Source organism: Hibiscus syriacus, unplaced genomic scaffold (assembly GCF_006381635.1).
Source record: "Hibiscus syriacus cultivar Baekdansim isolate YM2019G1 unplaced genomic scaffold, ASM638163v2 tig00112498_pilon, whole genome shotgun sequence".
NCBI classification, from domain to species: domain Eukaryota; kingdom Viridiplantae; phylum Streptophyta; class Magnoliopsida; order Malvales; family Malvaceae; genus Hibiscus; species Hibiscus syriacus.
The window spans coordinates 814656-836025 of NW_024063347.1; the positions used below are offsets into that span (position 1 = coordinate 814656).

The 21370-nt window shown below is 32.7% G+C and overlaps 1 protein-coding gene, 1 non-coding gene and 2 pseudogenes across 2 annotated transcripts; 1 reads left to right on the plus strand and 3 right to left on the minus strand.

The window, feature by feature from the left end:
* Window positions 1–4652: 4652 nt before the first annotated feature.
* Window positions 4653–5824, plus strand: LOC120180578 (transcription repressor OFP7-like). Its single transcript, XM_039185892.1, has one exon. It carries the CDS (start codon window positions 4653–4655, stop codon window positions 5661–5663), a length of 1011 nt encoding a protein of 336 aa, XP_039041823.1. The 3' UTR covers window positions 5664–5824.
* A 1519-nt stretch (window positions 5825–7343) lies between these two features.
* On the minus strand, window positions 7344–9329 carry LOC120180577 (annotated as a pseudogene).
* Window positions 9330–14153: 4824 nt separating this feature from the next.
* Window positions 14154–14225, minus strand: TRNAE-UUC. The gene has a single exon. It is a non-coding gene; the product is annotated as a tRNA-Glu (tRNA).
* A 1092-nt stretch (window positions 14226–15317) lies between these two features.
* Window positions 15318–16205, minus strand: LOC120180594 (annotated as a pseudogene).
* Window positions 16206–21370: the final 5165 nt, after the last annotated feature.

Consider the following 21370-nt stretch of genomic DNA (forward strand, 5'->3'; position numbering starts at 1 on the left):
TTGCGAACGGTCCCACAGTCACCCACATCTTACCCTTCTTTTCAACAACCTTGGCCTTAGCCAAATCATCAATCCATCGAGCCTTTGAGTTATCTTTCCTAAACTGTAATGTAGACACAAACCCGGATGAGTAGCAATCAACAGCTTGGCCGCAAGGGACTTTACGGGCAGCTTCCTCGATTGTAACCCTAACAGGCTTTCCATCGAATAGTTTCCGGGTAGTTACATTCGGTGCACAACAAGAAGGCAGTGAAGGAAGCGAGCCATCAAGAGAGAGTGTGAAGGACACCGCATTCGTTAGATACAAAGGAATGGGCAATGCATCAGAACCTTTGGCGGTATCTTCCACTATAGGAATGCCCTTCGTTTGTCTGACAGCATGAACCGATTTAGTCTCTGTACGCCGCCGACCTTCCATTTTAAGCGGCGCTGGAAACGGAAGCTGACGGCAACGAAGGAGGAGAATGCAGCGGACGAACACCAAGGTTAGGACCGCGAATGATGTCATATTGAGAAATAGAAGAATATAGACCGGTTTATTGATACTATGAATGTATGTATGAGTACAAGATTAGTGCTCCCTATATACTACTGCTCTTAGATGCTAATACAACCACCTTAACTGAACAACTAACCAAAACTAACTTGCTAACAACCTTAGCTGTTATAACAGCTTCAACTTCAGGAAGCTTCTAAGTGTACTGCTAATGCACACACTGCATTAGCCTATTTAGTACGCTAACAGACTCTATTGTAAGTTAAATGGTGTTTGATTCATGCTCGTTAAAAAATTTATTGTTCAATTTGACTCGTTACTTATTAAATTCGATAAAATTTTATTCGACTCATGTTCATTAAGAAAACTTATTGTTCGACTCGACTCGTTAAGATTTTGAGTCAAATTAATTTGACTTAAGAGTTAAACAAATTTTAATAAAGTCATATTCGAGTAACTCACGGATTATACAAGTCATTAAGTATCCCTACGTAGAATTGATCAAAATGAGGGTATGTATTTATTTGTACTCGCTTCCTCCGTATAGCTTACTGTTTGACAGGCTGCAACACATAATACTATTTTTTTTATACGGAAAAGAAAGATTCATGAAAAGCAATTATACTGAAAATGAAATGGTTTATATTCACTAGTATTAATCGGTCTATTTTGTACTGAAATGACATCTCAGTTTAAATGCGAGTTAATTGTATGAATTATGAAATAAATTATACGCACCTGATATTGGTGATCCATGGATTAGGAGCTTACTCCCAAGCAATTTGGATATAGCTGTCATTATGAAGCTTCTAAAAGCTATTGATCATAAACAATATGCTTATTTAGGATAGAATCAAATTATAATAAATATAAAATTTCATCTAAATTTAATTATGTCAAATCATTAAGAGTATGATATTATATTTATGAAAATATACTTGAATTTATTGATAAAAATATTCGATTAGATGATTATGATCTTCTAAGAATGTATATTTCTTTTTTTAGAAAACATAATTCTATCCTTATCAAATTATAGATATATTTTGTTTTGGTACATCAAATTATAAATATAATTTATAGTATCTATACTTCTATTTTTATAACATTATAATAAATAACACGTATAGGAAAACATCTTTCCATATTATATCAATAATATGTGAATGTCTATAGAACAACATTTATATTTGAAATAAATTTTAAACATGAACATTTTAAAAGTTGAAAACGTTGTCCATTCAATCTATGTAAATGTCAATTTTAGATAATCAAATGATAAAAATTAAATCTAATTAAAGATAATAACATGAGAAAATCATAATATTTAGTATGTTAAATATTATTCATTGTGTTTGAATATTGTAAAATACAATTACTAGGGTGATAATTATAAGAAAAATCATATTTTTTAATTATATTTAATTAATGAAATGTAATTACATACAATTTAATAGGACTCACTTATTAAAAATAAATAAAAACTTTTACCGATGTCAAGTGTGCGACGTGGGCCAGTCCGAATTAATCAGGACAAAGTCTTGAGAACAGAGAGGATAAAAAAAAATCATTATGACTCGTCCATGCACATAATTTCTTCAATTCCATGACTCATAAATTATGATAAATCACAAAATGTAAATTACGGGAGAGTTATAGTTGTATTTATTTTTGAGTTAACATGCTTTCTAGTAATCTTAGGTCTTAACCACATTGATCCAATAGTTCAATGAAAGAGAGATGGAGGCAAAGAAACAAGGAAAGGCCCAAAAAGGAAGAGATTGGGAACGAGAGAGATAGAGATCTTGAGCTGCTAATCCCCGTAAGAACAATCGCTGAAGACGAAGCCTCCAAGTTCTTCTCTCATATTGGGTTTATAAAGGGACATTGTTTGAACCATCGATTAGGTTTGAAATTCGAACTGAAAATATATACAAAACATTATCCTCTTGTGATCTATCATGTTTAAGATGGAATATATCAGATAGTAAAAAGTTTATAGAGCTTCTTGTTTGTGACTGTAGTTTTCATTTTGTTTTGAGTTCCTGGTGTAGGCATTTTTTGAAGTCATCCGCAGCTGGGTTTGGAAAAAGCTTATGACAGAATGGTAAGCCCCTTTCATACATATTTCTGCTTTCATGGCATTTAAACTGTTTATTTCAGTTACTAAAACATGTCACTCCAACTCTATATTTTTCTATAAAAAAAAAAAAGATTTTTGCATTCGATGTATATTCGGATATGGAGATGGAGATCTTGGTTGAAATGTGATATTACTTTGCAGTGTCATTATTTTTCCACTAGCCATTACATTGGGGTTTATTTCATCTCGTTGATGGTTTCTCCTCTCCAGTCTTTGATCATCTAGGCATCAATACTTTTGGTAAGCTGAATTACCTTCATTTTCATGGATTTTAGTTTTTTCTTATTATATGTTGGACCAAGCAAATCAATCTTTTGAGAATGAAGGGCGAGAGGAGTCTTTATCTCTTTCAGGCAACGTATAAATTTATGTGTATTCATACACTGCATATGTTACTTGAAATTATCTCGATACTAAAAGTTGGCTTCCATGAAAAATATACTTTTAAAAAATATTATAACAGTCAACAATGTCTAGAGCAATTAGTTAAAAACTACTGTGTTAATATATACATTTGCAACCAATTTTTTTGTCATTTTAGTACTTAGGATTTCAAAGTAAACTTGTCGGATCATTTTAAGAGGGTTGATTAACCTAATTTAAGTCCAAAATGGTTATTTGGGCTGTACAAAATCCCTCAAAAACATCATACAAGTATGCTAAACTTCAAACGGACTTTAAATACATTAATACAAAAAACTTCATTAAAGAAGCATCAAAAAGCAAGTAAAGACGTCATAAACATCACAATACACATTACTTCATTCATGAAGCACTTTGAGTTAGACCAGTATTATCTTCTAAGCTCAGAAATCAAAGCTTCTCTCTCTACTCTTCAATGGCCAAGCCATTTCCCTTAGTTTTAGAGAACTCTTGTTTTTCCGACTATCAACAACACACGAAAACTGTTTCTAACTAATTAAAATGATCAACAGAAACCGAAAAATGTTTACAATGTGAAAACGAGATGAAATACTCACCGGTGTTCTCAACACTAAAAGTACCCCTTAAACCCTCTAGTAGTTTTACACCATCGTCCATGTAGATGGTGTGTAACACCAGCGCGGCGGGTGCACATATATTTTAGGGTGGGCATGTACCCATTCTGAAATTTGATTTTTTTCGATTAGTTATTTGATTTATTAAAGGTGTCCATCCCATATGAAAAATTTATGTTATTGATATATATGTGCCTACGTTCAAAAATATTTTTGGATCTGTCATACTGTAACCCCTAAAATTTCGGTATCAAATTTCATTCTCTTCACATATTAAATATCACTTTAATATCATATATTGATTTTTTTTATAATTCTAAAACTTAAGACCTATTCTATGCATACCTATTCTCAAGTGAAAACAAAAGCAAACCACCTCATTCATTCATACATACATATGAAAAGGGTAAATCGTTAAGTGCCACAAGTATAGCAATTCTTATTTTTGGAGTCTTCCATGTAATCCTTCATAAATACGGCCGGAAGGATTGGCTTCACCAATCAAAACAATTTATATATATATATATCAGGTTCATGATGTACAGATAAACTTCAGCAAAATGAAATATTATAAAACTAAGGCTCCCAAATTGATAGAAAACTCGACCTTTTCTTTTTAATTGGAGGGATCTAGCCATTAGATACAAACCACCTATTTAAATGTGGGATACAAATAATTAATATACACACATATATCTACAATATCACATCATATATATATGCTAACGTGTGAGCATACAAGTATAATATTAATAAAAATTAAGTAAGATGATTTTCAGACACTGACCACTCACCTAATACGCAGACGTTTTCGAACACAACGTTTCATTAAGGACTCTTACGTAGCTTTCAAACTGTATAAACTATAAACTTGGTTGGATTTGGTCAGTCTAATTATATGGGAAATTTGGAATAGAATCATATATAGCCGGCCCTTTGTTCAATTATATAATCATATTAGAACAAGAAAATCTATTGATATTGGACTATTGAAAGCTTGAGGACTCCGTAAGCAATGAAGCACCAACTTTTACTGGCTAAACGTTATTTCAAGCTTAATTTTTCTTGTGTTATACCTTATTTCCAGCTATGTCGACCAAAGAAACCTTCCAAGTTGCCGCGGACTTCAGTTCCGGTAATTCAATGGTGCTTTTCTATAGTGAGTCATAAGGCATCTGGCTATTCGGACCTCAGCTTCCCCGCACCGCCGCCGTCGACGCCGGACTTCTCTTTTGTCAAACACCATTTGTCACCAAAGATAGCTTCAGTTGACTGCGGGTGCCGAGCAAGATCATACAGAACTCAATATTTATCCCCGGACGTTAGCTTTGAGTCAACTCGGTTGCAGAAGACGGAAAAAGCTCACAGTTCTGAACTTCAATGGAGAACATGTGAAGCACCGGCTTCTGATGAGACTAAGGGGAAGTATAAGGTCAATAGGAAGGAAAAGAAGAAGGTGAAAGTAAAGGCAATGGCGACTGTGTCGTCAACCGACAGTGCATGTTTCAGTAGCGAATTAGGTGACGAAGATGAAGAGACTGAAACGCTACTTTCTAATTCAATAAGCTTCTCTGACGGTTCATCTTTCGATTTGGATCACTCATTGGCCGATGAAGACTCTCCCATGGAAATCAAGAGGAACAAGAAAAATGTTAACGGTAAGAAGATGAAGAGACTAGGAAGCTTTGGGTCAAAGAAATACAAAGGGTCGTCAACAGAGAACACTGAAACTCCATGGAGAGGTTCGATTCTGAAAAGGACGGTGATGATACCGCCGCGTTCGGCGGAAGAGAAGGTGGCGGAGAGCGTTGCGGTAGTGACGAAATCGGAAAATCCTTATGAAGACTTCAAGAGGTCGATGCTGGAAATGATAATGGAGAAACAGATGTTTGAAGCCAGAGATTTGGAGCAACTTTTGCAGTGTTTTCTTTCTTTGAATTCAAAGCAATATCATCGAACCATTGTGGATGCTTTCACTGAGATTTGGGAAGCTTTGTTCTGTGATTACGCCATGAACGTCCAGTGACAAATAAGCCATTGGTGAGGACAGAAGACCTAATTTCTCTTTCTCATAATAATTAACGATTCATTACCGAATTTTTCATCTTTGTTTGATAATTTTATGTTTGACCTTTAAAGGGTTTGATTGAGTTTCTCAAGTCACAAGATCAAGATCAAATATAAATGAAACAGGCATCTTTCATCGAAGAAAGTATATATATTCTTTCATTGCTTTTCCTTTTAAACATTTTAGTGTGCCCTTCGATATATATATATATAGAGAGAGAGAGAGAGGGCAGAGAGCAAAATTAATGTAATTTTTTTATTTATGAATTGTTCAAAACTTGAAATAAAACACATTCATTATAATCAAATTTAAAATATTTTATACTCGAACTCATCAAGTGGTTTCAATAATAAAAGATAATGTTATTTTTATTAGAAGTTTTAAATTCAAGCAATTACATCTCTATGATATATACACATTGTTAATAAATTAAAAAAATATATAAATATATAATATATTATAATCATCTCATACAATTAAAATTTAAAAATACATTTGGTAAATAAGTTTTTTCGGTTAAGAGAAAAATAGAGAATCATATTTATCGTGAGAATTATAAACCGTCGTCCAATTTGGAAGGTTTATACTATTTGTTAAGGTTATATTATTTGTAATCTTACCAGTAGTGGCTTTCTTTAATTATGGTTTTTTGCATCATCAAAAATTCTATGATTTTATTTTATTTTATTTTATTAGTATTTATTTTAATTTTATAAAGAGAAAAGAATATTTCGTTGCGTTCATATTTTTCTAACATTAATTTAATTAAATTTATTTTAAAATAATTAAACTTAGTTTATTAAATACATTTTAGTATTAATATTATCATTTGATTTTATTATTTGATTTTCAAATTATTATTTAAAGCGAATATAGCTTGATAGGTATAAAATAACTATAATTTTTAAAAAATATATTTTATATTGGGGTTTTCACCAATTTTTATAGGTGTATCATTATCGGGTATTAATTAATAAAAATTAACCTTGATTTTTTAAATATAGTGAATAAAGCAATGGATAGGGCTTAGGGAATTAATCTCTCCTCTCTCCTTTTAGGATAGTTATTATTTTCTTTTCTTTCTTTTTATTTCTATTTATCAAAGTAGTGTACGTCACATCTATTAAATCTATATTTTTTCATAAATTATTAATATAAAATTTTGATAAATTAAAATGACATTTTGAAGATAAGAATAAAATAAACTACATTAAAATGACATTTTGAAGATAAGAATAAAATAAACTACATAATACGAACGCTACGGTTCAAGAAAGCGATTAAAATTTTTAGCATTATTATGCCATTAACTAAGGATACTTGTACAATTTGTTTACTTCAAATTTGACTGAAGTTAACTATATTATTTTTAATTTGAATCTATCGGATGGCCTCAATAGTTAAAATGAATATTATTCTCCTTAGATGTCTTAAATTTAAGCAATTGAGTTTGTAAGACGTGTGTTGTCTACAGTTAAAATATATTCTAAACAGATATACATTTTAATCATCTCATACTATTTAAAATATATATATGTGTGTTATGAACGGCGCACACACACCGACACACGTACATCTCTTTCATTTGAATTTTTCTTTACTTCAATCCACAAGTGACAAACATCAATGGTTCAATAGAAACCAGAAACAAATTTCATTCTGTGAGGTTTCCCCAAACCTGTAAAAGAACCTAAAGGAAAGATGAAACAATTCTGTCAACCAAAGAAAAAAGCTGACTGTATCTAAAAAGTATAGATTTTGATTCTAAAAACAACCCAATTTCCCTAACAATTCAACCAGAGAATCTGAGCATCAACTTACAAATATAAAACAAAGAACAATTGCAGATGAAAATGTAACTCTTCCAACCGTTGGTTTAAGATATTCTCCTGTGTCCTTCGATATCTGACTGCGATAATCTGGAAGGCCTACACTTTTTTTCTTAGCATACATGCACAACAATGTCTTGAGTCTGTTGGCCTCATTTAACAGTGAGCCTTCCCACTTCCAAGTGTGAGCTCAAGATCATCCAATCCTACTTCATGGATCCTCTCTCCTTCCCATGGTTTCACTTGTCCACTCTCAAACTGAAACTCCGAACCATGCCCTTTCTCTTTCATCAAATCATTGGGCAAACTTTGTGGAGCAAAGGGTTTCACGAGATTGAACGTAGGAGAAGTTGGCATTTGAGATGTAGAAGGTGCAAACTTTTGAAAGCTGATCCATTGACTGGGTTTAACCGTTGACATATCAGACTCGTCGCATTCAGGTATAGTATCTGGGGCGTGAAAATGATGATGAGTTGGACTAGCCGGAGCAGAGACTGCATACAAAGGGTAGTTAAAAGAGGCCATGGACTCTTTGGCAATGGCCTCCCAGTTTGGAATTGGCATGGGATTTCTTGGCGTTGGAGACGAAATGGGTGATGTCACCGGGGCACTGTTTGAGATTCGGAGAGGCGGCAGAGATGAAGGAATGGTGCTTCGAAGGAATGGGAGGAGACTAGAAGGGTTATTAGCATCTAGCCTAGTGGGACTAGGGAAAGAAGAGGAGGAAGGACTGACTTGACATGAAGGAATGGGGCTTGGAAATGCAGAAGACAATGGACTCGGATTTTGGGAGGAAAATGGGGTAATTTTAGCTGAACTGCCTAGTATATCAACTGAAGCTGGTGGTGGCTTACACCCCTAACAACAAATGCAATTAAAAACAAAAAAATTACCAACAGTACTTGCTTTTATCCATCAAGAGCCAAGAGAATACAGGAAATAATGAACCGTAAAAAAAGAAGAAAAAAACAGAATGAGGCAATTAATACCAAGCTAATCAAGAAAAATTGTTCAATGCACATCAATGTTTCATTTCAGCTATTTAATGAAGTTCTGATTCTAACACGGATCAATGAATGACTGTCTATTTCACAAATACTAGTTTGAAGAACAACGAGTTCCATATTTTACCCAATATTTAACGTTTCATCAATGTTTCATTTCGGCTATTTAATAAAGTCCCAGTTCCAACACAGATCAATGAATGATTCTCCCTAATTAACAATTGCTAGTTCAAGACCAATAGCTTCCATTTTTCACCCAATACTTCAAGCGAGTAAATAAACGCAAAATCAAAATAGAACAGATCAAAAAGACCCAGAGAGCAAAAAACCTAAAAACAAGTTGGAACTAAATCCGAGTAAATTTGAACAAAAAATTGAATATATCTACAAATGGGTAAGTAGTGAAAAAAGAGGAAGCAAATGGTAAATTAGATACCTTTCGATAAGTGGTGCCATCTTCTTCAACAACCCAACCAGCCTCGGAACAAAGAGCTTTGAGAACTTCATTGTTATCACAGTGGTTGGGTAGATTGTAATTCCCTTGAGCTCTGAGCCCAGTATATATCTTAGCAGCCATAGCTCTTCTCCTCCTCTCTCTCCTGTTATTCTCTCTCCTTCAACGAAGGCTTCCTCCTAGCCGCCAGCGGCGTCGACGTCGCCCCGTCTGACGCCATCTCTCCGATTTGCAAACCGCTGTGAAGAGGGTGGGTTGGGTCACGAGGAATACGCTTTTCCTTTGCTGGAAAAAGAACGTTAAAAATAAAGAAAGAATCTCACTCTGTTGAAGACCCAAATGATGAAAAGGAGAGTAAGAAGAAGAAAAAAACACTTGGACGTATCCGCGAGATTCGGGGTAGCCGTCCCGTTTAATGAATTCGTTTTTATGATAAAATGATGTAAACTACGATTTTTGTATTAATATATACCGAATTTCAAAAATAAATATTAAAATAACATCAAATTTTATTATGTAAGATTAAAAATATTCAATCAATCTTTCATATTTTAGAAAATTTATTTGAATAAAAATATTTTTTTGAACGTGACAACATTATTGAGAATATAAATTTTTTATTAATTATGTGTGTTTTTCTCTATATTGTAAGAATAAGTATATTAAAGTATATTTTGATAAAATCTAAACTAGTTGTTCAATTTGATGAATTTAATTCTATAATAAAATAATGGTAAATTTGTAATTTGAGTAAAATTTTAATTTGGTTATTAAAATTTTAAAAGTTGCAGTATATTAAAACTATCGATAAATTATAAATTGATTGTTTAATTGTTAATTTAAATTAACTTGATGATAATGTGCACGAACCAAGTGACCTCTGTGATTAAAGAATTATTATTATTTTTTAAAGTTTTGGATTCGACACCACATATGTAAGGTATAAACGTTCAATGTCAAATGATTAAGAATTTTTGAATATATACTACCTTGTATTGCCCTAGATTAATTTTTTTTTAAAATAACTTATGATGTGATGCATTAACGAAAAAATTAATGCCCAGTTTTAATAGTAAAACTATAACTAACAATACAATCCATTAACATAATTTTAACTGTAATTCCAAGAAAATAGTGTTAATGAAAATTATTTGGTCTCGTTTTTCGTTGGTTATTCGTCTATTTTAGATTGGAAGGAGAGTCGTGACCGATAAAATAATGATCGTTTGCCAGTGATTCTCTGTGATGAGAGATGAAAGCATAAAGGGAAAGATGAGAGTGAAAAAGGAGAAGAAAGCATAGAGGATCCCTCCTTTCAGCCTTATCTTAGAATATAAATACCTCAGCTATAGGGTGATCGGTGTTAGACCTATAATGGTGATGGCTATTCGTAAGTTGACTTAAACAAGATGATTATAGTTGTTGGAGCAGGTTTGACTCTGATAAATCACATATAACCGTTAGAGGTCTAATTGTATGGTTATAATCATTCAAGAAGTATGAGACTCTAGATGGATTATAGGGCAAAATACTATTTTCAGAGGTATAACACTTGTCCCTTATAGTCGAGTGAATGTCATAGTGTGGTTTGATATGAGACTTGTGGTAGAAAATATAATGACCATCTCTCAACTTTTTCAATAGTGGAGACATTTCAACGTTTTCATTTTAGGGATAAAGGCAACTCATTTTCCTTTTTACAAGAATTCAATTGATAGACAAAATCATCATTGTGTTGGAAAAGGCATATCGACGGTCATGCTCAAGCAGGGGATAATACCCTTGAGCGGGACGATAAAAAGTACGTATGCATCTGAACACCATATAATAATAATGGATAATCTTCTACTATCGGGGCGGATGTAAGGAGAGGCAATTCAACATATTCTAAAGAAGTCCAAACAATGAATAAAGGCGTCTTTATGCCAATAAATAGGTAGGAGCCTCTTAACGCTTGCAGAAGCGAAGGATAATAATCCAAACATATAAGTTACGACTTATTTGAAATGTATCTCCAAAGGCATAAGCTCACCTTAAAGGATAAAGATTCTTGTAGAGAATGACGTTTATTGTAGAAAATAACATTTCTTTTACATATTAACATCTTACGTGAAGAATAACTTCTCTCGCGGAAGATAACATCTCATGGGGAGGATAAGGGAGAGGATGTCAGCTACAGGATCATCATATCAAGAGATAGAATCAAGGATTCCCAGGACCCTCGATCGAAGAGAAGGCAACTCAACACTTTCGAATAGAATATAATTATCTAATTATTATTTTGATGTGATATTGATTTGTTAGTTATGTAAAAATGAAATGACTAAATTGATAAAAAAAATATAAAGATCAAATTCATTGAATAAGGATAAACTGATAAAATGAGTAAGGTTTAAAAACTAAAAATATTATTATAATATGTCACATTAAATGAACATTCTAATTTAACAATGGAGTGATTTATTTTCAGTAATATTTCAACTAAATAATTTAATTATAATTTTTTAAAGTGTAATATATTTATTATCAAATTCATAGTTAGATGGTATTATATGTAGTTTATCAAATATTCTAAGTATAATTAAAATATAAAGGCATAATACAAAATGTGCTTAAATTATATCTATTTTCTTATTTAGGTGTCTAATTTTTTCGGTCAATCTATATGTCTAACGTTACAAATATTATCATTTTAAGTGTTTTTTGTTGTAACCGCAATTAAAAATTTTCGTTAAATGACACATGTTGCATTTATATATTTTTTAATTTTTTATTTAAAAAAACTAAAAAATACAAAAAAAAATCCAAAATTTATTTAAAATTATAATAAAACCCCAAAAACCTAAAATTTCTAATTAAAATATGAGGGGGTTTTCTAAAATAAATATATAATTCAAAAAATATATAAACATAACACATGTCACTTAACAAGTTTTTTTAATGGTTATTACGACCAACATACTTAGAATAGTAACGTTTATAATTTTATACATTTTAATTGACCAAAAAATAATTTAAATATATAAACGATAAGAATGATATAATATGAATATTTATTTTTATATTAAGCCTAATATAAAAGAAAAAATACGGATATAGTTCTATTGTTATTTTTAATTGGATAGTTCTAAAAACTTGGGATTACTTGTTAGGAAGAAAATTAAAGAGAACAAATAGAGTGTTGGATTTGGAGGTGCAAACGGATTGATAAAGACACGTGGAAAGGCGGGAAAGAGAAAGGGAATGGCGCGTGAATGCTCCAAACTACATAAATTTTCGAGTAAGGGGTGGGACCAAGTCGTCGAAAGGTTATGGGACCCACAGGAATCAGACAGATCATCTAATCTTTTCAGTTTCGAATGTCAGATGTTCGTTTGTCACTTTCACTTTCCCTGGTTTCAACAAATCACGATTGATGTTTCGGGAGAAGTTATACAGTGTGGCATTATTTATATACAATTAAAAAACTATTTAAAATATTATTATTTTTACTTAAAACATCAATATTTTTTAATATTTTAAGTAAAGTGTTTAATAATAACAAAACACGTAAAAAAGTAAAATCCATAAAAATAATTTTTTTAAACCGTATATTAAGGCTGTCGCGCATGATCATTTTCCATGTTTCGCCATTAAGCTTTAAATATAGATTTTAAAATAAGATAAAAGTATATAAATGATCTCTTATTTTGTTAAATTTTGTGTCTATTAAAAGTTATAAAATGATATATTAATTATAAATAATGTTATTTTGTTAAGTCTTTTAATTATTAAAAGTTATAAAATAATCTTATGATTATTCTTTAGGTTCAAAACTTATCATTTTTAATTAAAAATTACCATTCGTCTGAGTTATATGTTAACATGTTGAATGATATATGATAGTCATTTGAGATTATGAAATCAGATTTTATCATATTTCAATCAACAGATTAATGTCCATCTTAAACTACCATTAATTTTTTAATAAAATTGACGAATTTAAAACATAATGAATAGTCGAGTTACCATTTTATAGCTTTTAATAGTCTAAGAAATCAAGCAATATCCAATATTCAGTGGACAGTTAGTGTGCTTTACCTTTTAAAATATTCCATTTAAATATCTTAATTTCTAAATGTATGAATTTATTTTTTTAAAAATAAAACAAAATATTTAAAATTTAAAACAATTCAAATATAGTATTTAAATAATAACTTAATTTTTTAATGTGTTTCTTAAATTAAAGGGTAAACTATCCATTTAGTGACTAAACTATTAGTTTTAGTTCGTTTTATTACTTAAGTTTTCATTTTTTCAAAATCATACTTAATATTTAGTTTTGTTTCATTTTAATACCCCATTCAAAATTTAACCTTAAGTTTTGAAAAAATTGAAAGTTTAGGTACTAAAGCGGACCAAAATTAATAGTTTAGGTACTAAACGCGTTATATTTTTAATGATAGGGTGCTAAAATGAAACAAAAACTAAACATTAGGTATGATTTTATAAAAATTGAAAGTTTAAGTATTTAAACGGACTAAAATTGATAGTTTAAGTATTAAACGCATAGTTTACCCAAAAATGATGGCTTATACAAAAATGGTTGTCCCTTGTTCCCATATGTAATGGGGTTAAGGGGGAGGTAAGATAGTAGGCTGCCCCCAACACTAGGTTGAGAGCAACTTCCGTAGGAGACCTCCGAATTATGAAATGCCCTCCATGAAACTCGATCCCCAACCGCAATACCAACAAGATTAAGATGAAGCTTTGATCCTTGGAGAATCAAAAGGAAGTCCACAATATGGCGTTGTCTTCATCGTTGTCGTTGTTGGTATTTTGTGAGTTATCAAATTAACTTGTAACCGAAAGAAAAAAAAACAGATTGGTAGCTCTGCGTATTTATCATAAAGTAATAAATATGAATGAAAGGATCAGTAGAGGGATCAGTAGAGGTATCAAGCGTATTAAAATTTACTGCAGTTTTTGCTCAATTCATGACAATTTTACAAATAAACTTTAACTTGGTCTGTTTGATCCAAATGCTTTAATCTTATAACCTGTGATGGTGCAATATTATTCTTATAGGGTTAATTGAAGTTTGTGAATCAAAACCGATTAAAGTAAGGAAAACTATCGCTCCAGTCCAATAGGAAGCAGTGTGTTGCTATAAAGTCCAAACTTCCATTGCCGGGAATTGAACCCGGGTCTCCTGGGTGAAAGCCAGATATCCTAACCACTGGACGACAATGGAGTTGCTGAATGAACGTTCTTGTTTAAATAATATGACTTTTATACAATTTCAAACAGAACTCAATACATTATGGAATTCAATTGAAAAACCACATAAAAACTGGAAATAAGCTTTAATGATAGACACCAAAGAAAAAGCAGATTTTAGAGGAAAATATTGTGATTTCAAAATGTGAAAATATATTTATATAAAAATGTAAGAAAATTTTGAAAAGGAACAAAAATTCCTTTGAAGTTAGTTTACCCAAGGTGTTGCATGAGTGAGGCAGTGGTAATGGTAGCGGCACGGCAACAACGGCGGAGTGTGGTTCTTAGAAGAACGGTATAATTTTTTTTTAAAATAATACGGAAAAATATTCATTTGTCGAAAATCGTATCAACAACGTCTTGCTAATTATAGATTAAACAAACACAGTCGAAACAATCTTAAAATCTTACAAATGATCGATCAGTTTGTAATTTCCTATTTACGAACCTAATTACTAGTATTTTTCTTGTCCAAATCCTGATTCCCAAACTACTTACTTTGTAGTCAATGAGATGTATCTATAAGCATTAACATTTCTTTCGATGCTTTTAATCTTCAGCTGAACTGATTTGTCCTGATTACCACGGACTATGTAGTAGTTCTCATGTTCACGTGTCCGCGATGTAAATTGTGATTGCAATTGTATTATATTTATTGTGATTACAAACGTCATTATCTTTATATAACGTCATTATTTCGATAATTGACCACTATTTAAATACTTGGTCGGACAATGTCTCAATTCTTAGTACTTTTAATGGAGACTGTGCCAATGGAAAATGTCATTGCTTTCCTGGGTTTCATGGTCATGATTGTAAGAGAAGTAAGCTCCGGGGTCCTTATCGGTTCCATTATTTAGCTGTGTACAAAACAAATCATGGTATGCGAAATCTGTTCCAAGCTAATCCTTTTTAATAAACTGATTTTATTTTAAACCATCACTTTCTTTCTCCCCAAACAAACTAAATCACAATCTTTAAAACAGTAACTAAAGGACCCTACTTTAACCAAAATATAAAAGCAAACAATTGATTCCAGTATCTTAACTTTAACATGACACAATCAATCAAACAAATCCCATAATCCCAAGCGTTCAAATTAACCTAACAAACTACTAATTAAACACCAAACAAGAACTAAATTAATCAAATCATGTTCAAGACTCGGTTGGACAAAATGTGATCAAATAATCCGACCCAGAACAAGTTCGAGTACTCGAGGCATCATCGTAAGCATAACTATATCCGGTACGGCAAGCATCCTTGAACATCACCGAGTATTGATTCGGCGAGCAAGTTTGAGGCGTAGCATGATCGCCAGTGCAGCAAAACTCTGGCGTATTGAACGCAGCGCAGGCGCTTCCATGACCCGCAACTCGGCCGGGCAGTTGGAGTTAAGATACTAGACACAGCCTGCATATTGGCAATCTCCTGAACCACCAATTGCCTTGACTCCTAAGGCAATGTTGTAACCATCCACGAGACTAACGTCGTAAAAGTCCTTATCACTAGAGCCTCCGCCTGCAATGGTGAATTCCACCTGGGTGACAGGTGGCGCACCGCCCCCAGTACACTTCAGCATGCCACCACAGTCACCGGTTATGCATTTTCCCAAGCCGGAGTCGTCAAATGTGTTCGACCCCAGAGTCGACCAGACCATCCAGGGGGAGCCTGGAATTGAGCTGATGAGTCTGGTGCCAGTACAAATCCACCATCGCCCAGCGCAGCTCCGTTACCAGAGATTGAACCAGCCCATACCGTGAAACTGCAATGGTTTTGCAGCGTAAAAAGCGTCGCTGAAGATAACATCGTCCCTGAAATCGTCAAATTGCAACTGAAAAAAACTTTTTTTTTATATAACAATCAAAACAAACAACTTGGATACTGTATAAATGATAGGTTTACCAAAAAAGAAGAGATTCAGAAAAAGAAGATAAAGCCCAGAAATCGCCATTAATGGTGTTTATAAGGAAGGAGAGATTGATAGAAAATGGGAAGGGTGAGGAGGTTAACATAGAAAGTTGTTGTCTACCCCTTAAATTTTTGCTTGCAAATATAATATAAGTTTGTCAAACTTTTCGTGAACAATATTAGATTCTCACGGTTCTCTTTGAGAGCATTGGGTGAACTGAATTATCAAAATAGTTTCTTACATTTATGGCTTTGTTCTGTCTTTTCGTGGTCGGTTAAAATACTTTAGATTATTAAGCTCCTGCTTAAGTTCCAGAGACCTGGTAATTCGTGTATTTATATAGTTGTATTTTTTTAAACTATTAAAGATCCGACATGAATAAGAGGTTTAAAACTAAAAGTACGTTTGGTTCACGAAATGTAAGATTATCAGTAGGAATAAAAGATTACTAGGTAATAGGATTAGTGAAAATGTTGTATTTTGTGTTTGGTTGGTTTAGCAGGAATGTAAGATTATCGTGTTTGGTTAAAGGAATAAAATATTATTGGAATGTATATTTGACCAAATTGTCCTTATTATATATTTGTGTAATATTACAAATTATAAAATATTTATATATTTTCTTTAAAAATATAAATTCATAATATTTATATAATTTTTTTTACAAAATTAAAAATATAAAAAAAATTTAATGAAAGGGTAAAATTTTTTTAACCTCTTAACTTCATATAAAATTTTAATTATAGAATTTTTTTGTATATCTAAAATAATTTAAGGATAAATTTGTAATTTAACCTTCGTAGAATTTTTATTATTCAATGACAGAAGAATGATATTTTTGAAAAAAAAATAAAAATTTAAGGGTATTTTAGTCTAAAATGCCGGTAATGTTACAATACCTAAGAGAAAGGAGGTAATGACATTCCCAGTAATATACCCCAAAAAATCTACTACTGGTAATAAAACATTACCGGGAATGAGATTCCCGACCAACCAAACATGGGAATCCCACAATCCTTAAACCAAATACCCCTTAATTGTTTTAGATGAGAAATTGGATTTATTTTTTGAAGGCGGGAAGATTAGATAATTTAGATGAACTTTTTTTTATGGAATCCATACACTTTTAACTCTAGATGTTTTTTTTACGATCGATCGAGTTTTAATTAACTTACTAACACTTCTTAAAATACCTCAATTATATATAAAAAAATTTTAAGATATATTATTTTTAATAAAGACAATGTATTAAAAAAATTCATGAGTCAAATACAATAATTTTTAATATTTGATTCATCTTCAGTTACATCATCAGATTTGATGAATATTTTTCTATTGACATAAGTGGTTGGAGATATCCGTGTTTCCTATCTATTCATCGTTATTTTCAATTAGGTTGGCCTCATAGACTCTCACGATGATCCTTTTACTTGTCTTTAAAGTAACATTGATTGTAACACCCCAATTTAGGGGTTAAAATTAAGAAATTATAAAGTGATGGATTTAATTGGTATTTTGAAAGAAACTGTGGGTTAAATTGTAAAATTTTAAAGTTAGTAGATCGTTTTATGAAGTGTAGGAAGTTCAGTGGCTAAACTCTTGGTTTAACCATTTTTAAATATGAGATGTTATAAACCCCAATCCCCGTATGTTTTCTGGAAATTTTTCCAGTTTTCCCTCTCCCTCAACCCAACTTCCAACTCCGATCTACTCGCCGTCCGACCTTCAATCGATGAGCCGAAAAAATCATCGTGTTCGTTGTCAACCGAGGAACAAAACCCCTCAAACCTTTCGTCGTGAATCATCACCGTTCGTCATGAATTTCAGTCGGAAGTATCATCAGTAATAACTCGATTATAGTTGGTTTCTCATCGATTCACGACGATCGGGTCATCCGTTTACGACACCTCCCGCACCATCGTGTTCCTTGAGCCGTTCCGAGTCCACCGGTGTCCTCCCTTTTCTCCGGCGGCGGCGGCGCATGTGGAGGTGAAGAGGTCAAAGTTTCCGATTCGTTGAAATCGAGCTCTCCGCCTTCAAAAAATTGAACGCTTTGTAAGTATCTCGAAATCGATTAAAATAATTTTTAAGAATTTTTCCAGGAATTTTCGATATCAGTGCACTGTTCACGCACCCCCACGCGCCGCCACTGCGCGTGGGGAAGGAAAAATGACCGGTTTGACCGGTTTTGTAACCCATTTGACCGGTTTGACCGGTCACAACCCGACCCGACCCGACCCGTTTACCCGACCCAACCTGTTGACCCAACCCGTTGACCCGACCCGTTGACCGTTGACACGTTGACCGACGTTGACCACTATTGACTAAAACTTTGACTGGCTTTGACCGGGCATTAAACGACCTTTGACTTTGACCGAGTATACCTATCCTGACATTTTTCACCGTTCCAAATCCGATTCCGCAGTCCGTTTCTCGAAATTCGAATCCGAAGGACTCAAAATTGTCGGTCAAACCCGTTGACTTTGATTTTGACCGAAGATTCCAAATTTTCGAAAAGCCATATTTTATGCTTTCGACATCCTGAATCCGAATCCGAAGTTGGTTTTGCCAAATTCGAACCCGATAAGCTGTTTTTGACTGATTTATCATCCGATTCGATCCGTTTTTCAGAATTAAGCTCCGTTTTTTTATGTAATTTTTGTTTATATGGATCCGAGGAAATATTAGAAGTTGAATTGAAGATCAAAGGTGTTCGAATGGAATTTTTATGGTCGATCAATATTGCATGGAAATCGAGGTAATACTTTACTACCTCTTTATGCTTTATGGAACATGTTTATATTGAATAATGCATGAACAAGATAATGTTGGTCACTTTGGTGGAGTTGAATAATTTATACACTCGATATGATGTGATAGAAATTATGTAACTAATTACGGATCGAATGACTAATATAAGAAATTGAGGAATTGTTAGATTAAATTACAAGGTTGTGATTAGTGATAAAGAAATCAGCTCTGTATCTGCAACTTATAATTTATTTCATCAAAGGTTAAATGTTAAAGGTACTTGGATGAGAAATTATGAGAATACTCTGGTAGGGTAAAATTACGAAAATACCCTTATGTTATAAAAAGACAAGATTTGAATATGGAAGTTAGATAAGAGGATTTTACGGACATATTGATCTGATAAAAATATTGATGTGCATAAGAAATGTTAGTTTTATTTGGAAATTATGGATAACCGATTTTAATCCTATGAGAGTTTGTGAAAGATACTAGAAGTTTGTTAAGAGAACCGTTTCAAGATCAGAGAGTATTCAAGAAAGCAATTAATCATAGGATCTCTAAATTATATTATTTTCGTTAAGAGCTAATATCGAAATTATCTGGTTAAGAAATTACGGAAATGCCTTAAGAGGTAGAATACTCTGAGTTGACTCTGAATGAGAAAATACTTAGAGGATTCGTACTTAACTCGATTAAGTACGGATTTGATTGTTAAAATCCTGACTTAGTGCAGGAAAATTCCTGAAGTTCCGTTTGTAAAATCTGAGAAGGCACTTGACCCGGAAATATCCGAGTTATGAGTAAATACCTGAAGAACAGTTTGTCGGGGGTGTTCTGTTATCAGAATTGTTCGAAAGAACTAAAATAAATGATAAGATTGAATTTTATAGTAAGATCAGACGGAAGGAAATGATTAAAGTACACTGAATTTGTACAATGACCAAAATACCCCTGTAATGAAAATGACCCAAGAATATCACCAAGCTCAGGAATGATTGGATATCCTTGAGATCTGAAATAAATGGAATAAAACTGAACACCAGAATTACCAAAATAACCTTATGGCCTAAACTAAGTAAATACCTTGGATTAATTAAGGAATCCAAATAAGCATAGGTATTGGACTACCTTTAAAAGTTATGGAACATAACTTAAGTGAGTCGATCAACCTTAATAATATGTCAGTACCTGAACGACATAGATATTACTTGAATGCATGTTTGTCTACTCAAGTTTAGCTCAATGATAATTTTGGAAGTATTCAGCTCAGCTCAACTCTAGATTGCATTCGGTACTAAGAATTGGATATTTGTTCGACAAATCAACCACGAAGACCAAACTGAACTGAACTGAACGGAAGTACAATATGTATCTGAAATTCAGAAACGTATGGAATTACTCTGGAAAATCCCGAAGTAACTGGAATAGACTTGAATGCTAAATGAACTAAGCAACCTCAAGCACTAAGGATTAAGTAAGTGATGTGAATGAGTCTGGAAACGTTAATGAGCATACACAATGTACTGTTCTTCTGGGATCATGAACTACAAATCAAGCACGTCAGTATTTCATGATATATTGAAAGCGTAAAAATAAAATAAAGACATTGGAAGATCTATTCAGTGATGATTCCGAAAATGATCTATGGATAAGAGTTTGTGGTATTAAAGAGTAAATACCCTGGAAGAACAATGAATTGATCAATCGACAAGCATTAATTTTTTGGGAGCTATTCATTTAAGAATTGTTTGATAATCCAATCAATCGACATAGATTGTAAATATTCTGAATCTTCATTTCTTCCTTACAGCTCAAGTCATATTCTGAATAACTGATGATTTTGTCAGTTATTGAACTTTTCCAATAGTGATTCTGAATTCTGATATTCTACCGGCATACTGAATAACTGTGTTTCTCTGCCTGATACAGTACCTCTAAATAATACCTGTAAACTCTGGTGTGTTCCCTAATTATATAAATATTTTATTTGATTTCCGAATTGAATTCTGTTCTGATACGTTATCTGAATTCTGTTCTGATTCTGATCTGGATTCTGTTCTGATATCTTATATGAATTCTGTTTTGATTTCTGATATCTCCGTTTACCGACGGAGAAATGTTTTATCTGGGGGGTTTATTGTTGGAGGAAGATTACTGCAGGCTCCTCGGCTGTGTGCTCAGAGCCTTACTGTTACTGGTTGTGCGGGGTGTATGGTTCCGGGGAACCTACACAAACAGATTGTGAAAGGATGAGGGTGTATGTATATATGCTTTAAAAAAAATATGTATATTTTTACTGGTTTTATGGGAACACACTAGATAAACTATTCTGATCTCCTGAACTCAGTCATCCGAAATATTTCTCTGAGCTGAAAGCTCATTGTCCGTTACCACCTGAAATATCCGTAGGATCTCTGCTCAAACATAAAAATCTGTAAATGTTCGGAAACAAT